The sequence below is a fragment of the Hipposideros armiger genome, unplaced genomic scaffold (genome assembly GCF_001890085.2).
Source record: "Hipposideros armiger isolate ML-2016 unplaced genomic scaffold, ASM189008v1 scaffold_82, whole genome shotgun sequence".
Taxonomy (NCBI): domain Eukaryota; kingdom Metazoa; phylum Chordata; class Mammalia; order Chiroptera; family Hipposideridae; genus Hipposideros; species Hipposideros armiger.
The window spans coordinates 1,020,438-1,033,610 of NW_017731432.1; the positions used below are offsets into that span (position 1 = coordinate 1,020,438).

General features: G+C 34.9%; 1 protein-coding gene across 8 annotated transcripts in view; it reads right to left on the reverse strand.

Moving 5' to 3' along the window:
- The window catches only part of SCMH1 (Scm polycomb group protein homolog 1), a 151,864-nt gene that overhangs the window by 78,992 nt on the left and 59,699 nt on the right, over window positions 1-13,173 (reverse strand). For all 8 annotated transcript variants that reach the window (XM_019643795.1, XM_019643799.1, XM_019643800.1 and 5 more), the window contains one exon: window positions 8,693-8,927. In XM_019643795.1, coding sequence (XP_019499340.1) covers window positions 8,693-8,927 — 235 coding nt within the window. The remainder of the gene's footprint in view (window positions 1-8,692; window positions 8,928-13,173) is intronic.

Consider the following 13,173-nt stretch of genomic DNA (forward strand, 5'->3'; position numbering starts at 1 on the left):
CATTCTTTTGTATGTGGATATCCAGTCGTCCCTGCATTAGTTGTTGAAAATTCCCACTGAATTGTCTCAGGATCTTTGTTGAAAATCAATTGAACAAAAATGTATGGGTTTATTTCTGGACTCTCAAATCTAATACACTGATCTATATGTCTATCTCTACGTCAATACTACAATGCCTTAAGCACTGTAGTTTTGCAATAAAAGTTTTGAAATCGGGAAATGTGAGTCCTCAGTAGTGTACTGAATTTTGTCATAGTTCATATGACTTTCTTCCTTATCTTAACATGGTGAATTCCATTAATGATTTTTCTAAAGTTAGGTCTTCTTTTCATAATCAGAAAAAACACTTTACTTTGCCATAATGAATTATTGTTTTAAATATGTTGAATTCTAGTTCCTAATATTTTATATTTAGGACTTTTCTAACAATATTCATACATGACTCGTGTGTGTGTGTGTGTGTGTGTGTGTGTGTGTGTGTGTGTATTTAAATCAAGTTTAGGTATCAAAGTTCTAAGTGCCTCATAAAAAGTATTTGGATATTTTTCTACTTTTTCTATGACCTAGAACTGTACTGTCTAGCACAGTAGCCACCAGCCATTCAGGCTTTTAAGCTTTAAATTACAATGAAATAAAATTAAAAATTCAGTTTCTTAGTTGCAATAGACACATTTCAAGTGTTCAACAGCCATATGTGATTCGTGACTGCCATACTGGACAGCACAGATACAAAACATTTCCATTATCACACAAAGTTCTGTTGGGTATTGTTGACCTACAACAACTTAAGTAGCATTGAGATTATCTGGTCTTTTAGGTTTTGTAGGGTTTCCCTGTAAAATAATCTGCACATGGTGCTTTATTGTAGGTACAGTTCTTCGAAAACTTATGTTTCCTATATATCTGTTTAAACATTGTAATACTAGTGGGGTCAATTCTCACAAATAGTATTTTTCCATTTCACCTAGCTTTTCAAATTTATTTACATAGAGCTATTTCCTCTTTGTCATTTCTATTTTTGTGTATCTGTGCTTATTCCTTTTTCTTTATGAGCTAATTATTGATTTATGTAATTTGTTGACATTTTTTCCCAAAGGACCAGTATTTTGATTTACTGCTTTTCTATTTTTTCTATACCATTAATTTTCATCTTTATCTTTATTTTTCCTTCTTCTTTGTATTTTCTTTGTATTATGACTCTTTTTTAGCTTTTACAGTTGGGCATTTAAAGGCTTAATTTTTATCCTTTCATTTTTATTGATATTAAGCATTTAAGGCTATAAATTTTCTTCCAACCACTGTTTTAATTGTATCTCAAAATTCTGATATATGATTTTTATTCATATGTTTTAGGAATTTTACAATTTTGGTTTACATTTACCTTTTTTCAAGCAAGAGTTGTTTAAAGAGTTTTAAATTTCAAAGTGGAAGGGCATCTGCTAGGCCATATAGTTTGATACACACACACACACACACACACACACACACACACACACAACCTTATTCATTAAAGTCTTCAATACCTTTACTTTTTGTCCTCTTAGCCTGTGTTACCTTAAGAGAGAATGTCCAGTCACCTATTGGTGTGTTTGTATATCTCTTTGCATCTACCATAATCTCTATTTTGTGAACATTGATGATTTGTAATTTGGTACTGAAATATATTTAACTATTACAATTTCATTGTGAATTATGACACCTTTAAGCATTATAAAGTGGCTTCTTTGTCTTGTATAATGCATCTTGGTCTGAATTCTACCTTGTTTAACATCAGAATTGCAACCTCCGCTGTTATATCATTTGAATTTCCTCGGTATACCCTTGATCACTGTTTTATTTTTAGCTTTTCTGATTCACTTTACTTTCAGTATGTCTCCTGTACACAGTATAAAGTTGGATTTAACTTTGAACAACAATCTGAAAATATTTTTCTTTTTACAGTTGAGTTAAAACCATTTGTGTTTATTAATATAAATTATGCATTTGGTTTTAACTCATTTTATTTCCTGTGTTTTCCATAATTAGTTTATCTCTTTCTCTGTGTGGTCTATTTCTTGATATTTTTTTTCCTTTGGCAGTTAGGAGTTTTGGAATTTTGTTTTAGTAGTTACCTTAATACTAACATATTTTATGATGTCCTTAATTACTTTTCCCTATTCTGGCTTCTATTATTTGGCTTATCAGTTTTAAGCGCTATCCTTTGATCCCATCTAAACATATTACAGTTGGAAAGGGGTGTGCTTTCTGGTTCCCGGGTTTTTGCCTGGCAGGCTCCTTCAGCACTCCAATCTTCTCTGTTGCCCATTTCCTGCAGTGCATGGAAGCAAGTAGTAACCAGTGGCCAGCAGCAGCTTCCCTACCTTAAGTAACCACTGCAGCAGAGTTTCTCCAGAGAGACACCTTTCCACGAACAGCTTCCCAGAGCCCTCAAGGGCAAATTTCTAGCAAGTTCCACTACTGTGGCACCAGTGACTTCTCTCGTCCAGTGAGCCATGGCTGTGTCCCCTCTAACAAGGTCTACAGCTCAGCTCTGAGGATGGGGGAGGGGACTCTCAACCCATGTAGTGGCCCCTCTTTGTGTCTGCTATTATATTCTTTAGAGTTCTCTTTCCTTTTGACTAGCTAATTCCTCATTACTCTAATCCTCTGTTATAGTTAACAATTAAACTTTCTGTGTTCAAATTACTCTGTGGATTTTCTCTCGTCATTGGATCTAGACTGATACACATACTATGCTCTTGTTCCTACCTCTGTTTTTGTTTTAGATTGGTCATCTCTTTTTTGGATGAAGTTCTTTAATTCCTCAGGAAGGGCTTGGGGTTACAGGATTTCCTAAGTTCTTGCATGTTGAAACTGTTTCATTAAGCATCTTAGTACCTGAAGAACAGCTTGTCTTGATATGAAATCCTTGTTCACTTTTTTCCCCTTGAATTTCTTGAAAATATTGCTTTACTTCATCTTTTTTTGTATTTTGCTATTGAGAAGTATGATGCAAACCTGACTTTCTTTCCCCTGTATATAATTTGGCCTTTGTGCTGGAGGCTTGGAGGACTTTTTCTTTATTCTTAGAGTACTTGTTTTACTAGAGTATGTGTTAGAGTTGACCAATCTGAATCTATTTTCTCAGAAATAAGGTGGCTCTTTCAATATGTAGGTTCAGGTCTTTAATTTTTAGAAATTTTTCTTGTATTATAATTTTAAGTATTAATTCTATTCCATTGTTTTGTTTATCTTTTTCAGGGACTTCAATTATACATACATACATACACATACATATACACATTAGATCTTTGCTGACTAGGTTCTATATCTATCAGTTCCTTTCTGATACTTTTTGACCTTTCAAATATTTATTTTTATTTTCTTGGCAATTTTTATTTCTCTTCTCAACATCCCTTATTATATTTTCAGTTGAACCTATTGTCTCATTTGGCACCCTGGAATTGAGTTTTCAATTGAGATTTTATGTCTTTCTTCATTTTTTCCCTAGAGTTTTGGAGAATTCTATTTTTATATCTTGTCTACTGTGCATTTCTAGTCTGCTTTTTAAAGTTTATGATTCTCAGTATTTTTACATATCTATCAATACTTGTTTAATTCAAATTCGGTGGTTGTGTAAGAGCTTTCCTCTGGTTAGTCATTGATTTTGGCAGTAGGATTTTCAGTAGTTAAAATGGTTTTATCCTCATCCTCTGTATTTTGTCTATAGGAACATTTTATGGATGTTGACTGCTGTTTTCTTTTCTTTTTTTAAAAGATTTTATTGGAGAATTGGGGGAGGGGAACAGTGTTGAGGAATTGGGGAAGGAGACCAGCCAAGTTGTTGTTCTTCAATCTTCATTGTGGAGGGTGCCAGTCGTCATCTGGCTTCCCGTTGGCAGCTTGTGGCCTCTAAGCTCAAGATGCTGTGTTCAATCTTAGTTGCGGGTGGATGCAGCCACCACCCCATGCAGGAGTCGAACCAGCAGTCTTGTTGTTAAGAGCGCATGCCCTATCCACTGAGCCATCCGGGCAGCAGCTAAGCTCAAGGTGCCAAGTTCAGCCTTAGTTGAAGGTGGGCATAGCCTACCATCGAACAAGCAATCTTGTTGTTACACCAGCTGAGTCATCCTGCCACCTGTTGGCAGCTCAGCGACAGCTCAGCTCAGGCGCAGCATCACTGGCCCATGTGGGAATCGAACCGGTGGCCCTGTTGCTCAGAGCTCACGCTCTTAAGCCAATTCTTAACCAACTGAGCCACTCAGCCAGCCCCCTTGACTGCTGTTTTGTAATCCATTGAAATGTCTTATATTTTCCTGGACCAGCAAAAAAATAGGAAATTCTATTTTGGCAGGAATCTCAAATCATGAGTTCTGCTGGCATAGTGAAATGCAATTTCTTTAGTAGATGACCCTTTTTAGGATGGGATGGGAAGATTGTATGTCGTTTGATTTTGATTCTCTTTTTTTCCTGTATAAATTACTACCCCTTACTTCCTTCTCTCTTCCTTCAGGATTAAAGTCTCCCTTTCCCTCAAAGGTTGTTATCTCCCAAGGCTGCTATCTCTAGTCCCCTACATTTTCAATTTACTCTTTTCCTCCTGATTCACCAGTAGCCAATGCTCTCATCCAGTAGGTCTTAGCTCTATTCTCAGTATTTTCCACTCTGAATGGAATTATCTTTTTCTGGGGGTAATTTTGGCTATGTAAAACCCCTACTGCTCTCTCTTTTTTTTATGCAGTTCTCACCTACATAAAACTCTCCATGCTGGTATGAAGCTGGTACTGGCTGTACTGGTTTCAGATTTTTGTATCTGAACATGTAGACTAACATCTAATTGAAATTTGTGATATTCTTGACTCCTAGTTATGTTTAGGCATGAGTTATGGGTGAATTGATTTCCTCTCATTTTTGATCTGTACATTTATGGAGAATTTATGGAAAGATTTTGAGTTAGATGGTCACCATTATCTCTGGAACCTTATATTTTTTAATAGCCTCTCAAGATACTTCTAAATAATTCATAAAGTAGGTTGAGACTAATCCACTAACCATGTGGCTATAAAAAGGACTGATGAATATTCCCATACTACTAAGGAGTCATTTTAGGACATATTGTTAAGTGAAAAAAGCAAGGTCGAGAAAAGTATGTATAATATGTTTCACGTATATAAGGAGGTGGAGGATACACATCTATATATGTACACGCACATACACACACAGATATATTTGTTTATATTTTAAAAAATTGACTATAAACTATAAAAGAAAGTGGTTACCTATGGCAGAGGAAAGGAACAGAATGAAGGGGATTTCTCTGAGTATATTTTGTTTTATAGATTTGACTTTACAAACAATGTATATCATTTATGTAGTTATAAAGTAAAATTTTTAAAAAGCAATCTAAAAATCAAAAATAAAATGAAACAAGTCAATCTAGGCTTATATCAAATTGGTAGCACTGCTACCCAGAGAGAAACTAATCCAATTGATCTTGTAGCACATTATTTGACTGTATTTCCCTGAGAATAAGAAAAAAAGAAATGCAAATAACTCAAACACTGTTAGTACTCATAATGGTGGTAGTGCTGGTATTGTTATCCTGAGACTATTGTATGTGTATTTTAGGATAAAGCAAATAAATTATTTTGTTAGTGACACAGAGAATTAGAGTTTTGTTGTGGTACAAAGGAGATACAGATTTAAAAGAATAAAGATGAAATAAGTAAAAACACCAATGTCCTGAATTTTAGTAGCAAGGATCAATATGAACGAATGACTTTTTTATCTTAAAAAAAAAAATAAAGGATATTCCTACCTTTCTATACCAAAAACATCTAGAAAAAATGACCAACCCACTGGCATTGAGCACTCTAGTGCTCAGAATATGGTCTCTAAATACTACTTCCCATTAAAAGGAGCCTAGACACCTAAAAGAAATAGCTGATTCCATATCTGGGGCAAGAAATGTACACAATAAGCAAGGAACATTTTGAAATTCCAAAAATCCAAGAGAGCTATCAAATAAAGAGACAGGAATCAGCTTGATGAGGCTCCTATGAGGCCAAAATGAAACAATTCAAGAATCAATAAAAACAATTAGCGCAATGAAATGAAACACATCAAATATGTATGAATCCTTGAATTTATGATACTAAACAACCACCACCAAACCCTCCTTAAACATGTTTGGAGGATATTAGTAAAGCAATTCATAATTTTGAAAATTGGTAAATAAAGAAAAGAATTAAGCATTTAAACCGTCTTTCTTGCATGATATGCCTAAGAATAATCAAATGGTTGATAAAAGTTTATTTTAATAGGTGTATTCCACTTAATTTATGTGGCTGGAATGATAAGATTAAAATTTCCCATTTTGCAAGCATAGTACATTGATGACTCTAAATCAGAGGTCAGCAAACTACAGCTAGCAGGCTGGCCACCCGTTTTGTAAATAAACTTTTATTAGAACACAGCCTTGCCCATTTGTTTACATATTGTCTATGGCTGCTTTCGCATCATAAAGACAAAGTTGAGTGCTGCAATAGAGAATCTATGGCCTGTAAGCCTGAAATATTTACCATTTGACCTGTTAGGAAACTCTATCAACCCTTGATCTAGACCACAAGCAATGTGGTCTAGATCAAGTAATGACTGCTACATACGCATATTATAATGAGAGACAATCAGACCATATACGAGGTCTGACAATTAAATCTGCAAACTCATCCTAGAAAAAGCACTACATACCTCAATGCTGAATATCACTATTGTCACCTTCAAAGTACTCCCCTTGGGAAGATATGGACCGATGCCAGCATCTAGAGTTCACCCTTCAAAGCAATTTTGGAACTGTTTTTCTAGGATGGCCATCAGAGCTGTCACTGTATTACCCTTGATGTCATGAATGTCATGAAAATGTCTTCCTTTCAATATTTCCTTTATCTTCGGGTAAAAAAGAAGTCATTGGGGGCCAGATCAGATGAGTAGGGAGGCTGTTCCAATACAGTTATTTGTTTACTGGGTAAAAACTTCCTCACAGACAGTGCCATGTGAGCTGGTGCATTGTTGTGATGCAAGAGCCATGAATTGTTGGTGAAAAGTTCAGGTCGTCTAACTGTTTCACGCAGCCCTTTCAGCACTTCCAAATAGTAAACTTGGTTAACTGTTTGTCCAGTTGGTACAAATTCATAATGAATAATCGCTCTGATATCAAAAAAGGTTAGCAACATCGGTGCAACAAAGTTCGTGAACTTAATTGTCAGACCTCATATGCTTTCTAACAGAAGTAAACACCACCATCTACAAAATATTCTTATGAAAAAACAGAACCTGAACCTAATCAAGCCTCTAGATCTAGCTACCAATTTCTAGGAAAGAGAGGATAGAGAAACATGTTAAATGATACTATAGAGGTACAATTGGCAAAATCTAATGGTGGGAAATTATGAAGACAAATGACTTAGGTTTTCAACTTAATAAATTGGAAGAAAAATTTAAGAGAGAAGGAAAACCCAAAGATTAAAAGATATTTAAGGGACACATCAACCAACTGCAATATGTGGATCTTATTTGGATCCTAATTCAAAGAAACTGTAATAAAGACAGAGAGAGAGAGAGAGAGAGAGAGAGAGAGAGAGAGAGAGAGAGAGAGAGAGAGAGAGACAGAGACAATAGGGAAAATTTAAACACTGAGTATTTGTTGATATTAAAAATTATCATTAGTTTATTTACATGTGATAATGCTATTATAATTATGTTTAAAAATCTTATCTGTGAGTGATATATACTAAATATTTAATGATAAAATGATCCTATGTTTGGGCAGTTGGGCAGAAGGGGGCAGGGCAGTGTAATGGTACAGAGAAAACAAGACTGACGCTGTGTTGATAATTATCAAGGATAAAGGACACATGGACATGTGCTATTCTTTCTACTTTTGTATATTTGAAATTTTACATTATAAATAATTTTTTAATGGGGGAAAATGCTAAATAACCACGTGGGGAGCTCTTTCGAACAGTACATGTCCTCTAATGCTCAATTAATCTAGCCAAGCCTCCTGATGGGAACATAGCCCAAAGCCCATAGCCCATCTCTCTCTATCTTCTGTTGAGAATCACTGCAATAATGACTCATAGTAACTGAAGACATTGGCTAAATCTCTCAGGTATACTGAGGCCAAAAAAAAGGTGAATCTGATCTTGAGGAAAAAAAACTAGGGGGAGTTATTAGTTTAAGTAAAGTAATGCTTTTTATATTGGATAATTAACTTAAAGTGAGAAAACTCCCAGGACCATGTGAGAATTTAGGGGAAAGGCAATAAGGGGCCCTTATAACAGTCATCCTTTCTGCTGGGAGATCTTCCCCTCACCTCTTGCTATCATTGTAGAATCTGGTGAAAGCTCTATGGTTTTTTGAGGCAGATTAATGCTCCTTCCATTCTCTCAGGGTTAATGAGAATTAACAAAGAAGAATGATGGGTTTGGTTTTTTATTATAAAAAGGAGTTTGAGAGCTGCTTGGATGTCATAAGTTAATGTAGAGGGGGAGATGTCCAGGTTTTACAGCTCATTTTATTTTGTGTGGGCCTTTTCTTTTGGGCCATATGAAAAAGAAGGGATGGGCAGGGGGTCTTAGGCTTTCCCATAATGGCATGTACAATTTTGGAAAAGAACAGATTGGCTAAGGAGAGCATGGGTCTAGTTACTCACCCAGAGGGGGCTGCAGCATACCCCCATTCTTCTCACAGTTCCCCACAGGCTGGATTTCAGCTGAGTCAACCAGCCGCCAGAAGTCATTCTTGTTGTCACTGCCATCAAGGCGCAGGCGGAGACGAGCACCTGTCAGTCCAACGACTGTAGCAATACAGGTGGATGTGGTGTTCCTGGGGTCCTGAGCTTCCAGTTTCATGCTGATCTTGAACTCGTTGCTTGGAGGTGTGTAGGACTGAGGAGAACAAGCCATGGGGATTAGGCAGACTAAGGTAAGTGGCATTTTCAGTTAAGAGATGGAATCTGAAAATTTATGCTTTGGACTCAAACATATTACAGCTGGGCCAGGGACAACCACCCTGAATTATTCCCAAATACTCAGGAAGGGTTACATGCAAAAGAAACACTGAAAGGTAAGATGAAGAGGAAAAAATTACTTTTTTACTAAAGCATCAAGTATTGACTCACACAAGTAAGAAAAGGATACAGTTCCTCAAATGGTCCTAACTTAAATGCTTTCTCATTCTACCTCCTCTAACTCCCTAATCCTCCAGGTATTCATAATGTTTTCTTTTCAGAAATCATCCTATTTACCTATCTTATCCTTAGCGTCTCTTCATGGAGCATTTCACTATATTGAATATCCACCACACAGACTAACTACCGAGGGTTAATTTTTTTCTTATTTTGACATTAACTTATAATCAATTCACATTTTTAAAAACAATTTTAAGTTATAATTGACATACAATAAACTATACACTTTGGTAAGTCGTGACATATGTATACGTCCATGACACCATATATTATCATATACACCCTTGGAACCATCACCACAATCAAGGTAACGAACATGGACTTGTTCTCTCATGTCCCTTGATAATCCCTGTCTAGCCCTTCCCAGACCCCTGTCCTCAGGCAAACAGTGATCTATCACTGTTTGATTGGTTTACATTTTCTAGTCTTAAATGGAATCATAGAGAATATACTCCTGTTTTTTGGTTTAGCTTCTTTCACTCAGCATAACTATTTTCATATTCATCCATATTGTTCAATATACCAATAATTCATTTTTTAAATACATTTTTTAGAGCAGTTTTAGGTTCATGACAAAATTGAGAGGAAGGTATGGAGATTGCCCATATACACCCTGCCCCCACATACACACAGTCTCTCCTGTTACCAGCATCCCCCACCACAGGGGTAAATTTGTTACAATTGATGAAACTACATTCATACATCATAATTACCCAAAGTCCACAGTTTACATTAGGATTCTGTCTTGGTCTTGTACATTCTATGGTTTTGGTCAAATGTATAATGACACATATCTACCATTATAGTATCATACCGAGTAGTTTCACTGCCCTAAAAATCCTCTGTGATTTGCCTAGTCATCCCTCCCACTCAACCATTGGCAACTACTGATCTTTTTACTGTCTCCATAATTTTGCCTTTTCCAGAATGTCATATAGTTGAAATTATACAGTAAGTAGCCTTTTCAGATTGGCTTCTTTCCCTTAGCAATATGCATTTAAGTTTCCTCCATGGCTTTTAATGGCTGATAGCTCACTTCTTTTTAGGGCTGAATAATAATACTTGGTCTAGCTATACCACAGTTTATTTATCCACTCACCTACTGAAGGACATGTTGGTGGCTTCCAAGTTTTGGCAATTATGAATTAAGCTGCAATAAACATCCATGTGCAGGTTTTTGTGTGCTAGTATTCAGGTCTTTTGGGTAAATTAAACATCAAGGAATGTGATTGCTGCATCATATGGTAAGAATATGTTTAGTTTTGTAAGATATCACCAATCTGTCTTACAAAATGGCTGCACCATTTTGCATTCCCACAAGCAATGAGTGAGAATTACTGCTGCTCCACATTCTCACTAGCATTTGGTGGTGTCAGTGTTCTGGGTTTTGACCTTTCTAGTAGGTGTGTAGTGACTCGTTTTAGTTTGCATTTGGAACATTTTTTAATTTGCTTTTTTGTTATCAGCATATCTTTTTTGGTGAGATGTCTAAGATCTTTGGCCTATTTTTTAATTAAGTTGTTGGTTTTCTTATTGTTGAGTTTTTAAGTGTTCCTTGTATATTTTGTATAACAGTCCTTTATCAGATATGTCTTTTGCATATATTTTTCTCCCAGTCTGTGGCTTGTCTAATTCTCTTAAAAGTGTCTTTCGTAGAGCAGAAGTTTTTAATTTTAATGAAGTCCAGCTTATCAATTATTTCTTTCATGGATCATGACTTTGGTGTTGTATCTAAAGTCATTACCATATCCAAGGTCATCTTGTTTTTTCTCTTATGTTATCTTTTAGAAGTTTTAAGTCTTACATTTAGAGCTGTGGTCTATTGCAAATTAATTCTTGTGAAGGGAGTAAAGTCTAGATTATTTTTCTGCATGAGGCTGTTCAGTTGTATCAGCACCATTTGTTGAAAAGACTATGTTTGCTCCACTGTACTGACTTTGCTTCTTTGTCAAAGATCAGTTGACTGTATTTATGTGGGATTATTTGGGGGTTCTCTATCTGTTTCATTAATCTATCTGCCTCTTCTTTTGCCAATATCTCTGTCTTTATTATAGTAGCTTTATAAGTAAGTCTTGAATTTCGGTAGTGTCAGTCTTCAAAGTTTGTTCTTCTTCAATATTGTGTTGGCTCTTCTGGATCTTTTGATAAACTTTAGAATCAGTTTGTCACTATCCACAAAATAACTTGCTGGAACTTTGATTAAGCTTACATTGAATCTATAGATCAAGTTGAAAGGAACAGACATGAATCTGAGAGTCAACTTGTCGATTTCTGCAAAATATGCAGTTGGGATTTTGATAGTAATTACATCAAATCAATAGATCAATAAATCTGGAGACTATTACTGTTAGCTATGTGCTTTGCCACTATTTTTTCCAAGGCTATGGCTTATATTTTCATTCTCTTACCAGAGTCATCTAAATTTTGGCGAAGTCTATGATTTTTTTAAATAGAGCATGCTTTTGGTAAGCTGTTTTCTAACGTTTTCATTATGTAAGTTTTGCATATTTGATAGTTCATTCATAAATATTATTTTTTGGCTGCTATTGTAAAATGGGAGCTTCTCTTTCATTATATTCCTATTTGAGTTACTTTTTACCATTGAGTAAAACTCTGGCTTTAGTACTGTGGTATAAATTACTTCTTTTCAAGTTAAGGATGTATAATTCAATTCCTAGTTTATTTAGTGGGTTTTTTTTCTCAGTAGTATGTTGAAGTTTTTCTGCTGAACTATTTTCCAAAGTAATTGAACAATTTTACATTTTCACCAGTAGCTTATGAAAATTCCATTTACTCGACATCCTTGCCATTATTAGGTATGGTTAGTCTTTTTTCATCAGAGATATTTAAATAAATGTATAGTGATAGCTCATTAAGCTTTTACTGTCTATTTCCCTAATGAAATGATGTTGATCATCAATTCATGTGCTTATTTGCCACCCATATATTTTCTATGGTTTTCATCCTAATCTTTCAATCTGGATCCCTTTAATTTCTTTTTTTGGCCTGGTTGCATTGGTAGTACAGTGTTGAATAGAAGTGGCAAGAGCAGACATCCTTCTCTTGTTCCTGACCTTAAGGAAAAAGCATCTAGTCTTTTACCATTAAGTATGATGTTATCTATAGATTTAGGGTTTAGGATTTTAAAAATTCCCTTCTATTTCTTGTTTGCTGAGAGTTTTTATTAGTAATGGACATTGGATTTTGTCAAATGTTTTTTTCTGCATCTATTTAAGGTGATCATATTTTTTCTTCATTAGTGTGTTCATATGGTGAATAACACTGAATTATTTTTGAATATTAAATCAACCTTGCATTCTTGAAATTAAACCCCACTTGGCCATGAATTATTTTTATATATTGTTGGATTCAATTTCCTAATATTTTGTTTAGAACTATTAAATGCACTTTCATGTAGATGTCGCTTTGCAGTTTTCTGTTCTATCAGTGTGTTTGCCTGGTTTTGGTATTAGAGTAATGCTTGTGGGAGGTATTCCCTTCTCTTAAATTTTCTGGAAGAATCTGTGTAGAATTTGCATTATATTTTCCTTAAATGTTTGTAACAATTCACCAGTGAAGTAATTGAGGCTTGGAATTTTCTACAAACTAAATTTCTATAACAGAAGTAGTGCTATTCAGACTTTTTTTATCTTAAGTGAGCTTTGATAATTTGTGTCATTCATGAAATTATCCATTCATCTAAGTTGTCAAATTTAAAGGTATAACTTTGTTCATTATATTTCTTTATTATCCTTTTAATATCTATATAATCGATAGTGATGTTACCTCTTTTGGTTCTGATATTAATAATTTGTGTTTTCTCTCCTTTTGTTCTTGATCAATCTGGCCAGAGGTTTATCACTTTTATTGATCATTGTAAAGAATCAACTTTTGGTTTCAATGATTTTCTCTATGATTTTTTTATTAGATTAATTTATGCTCTA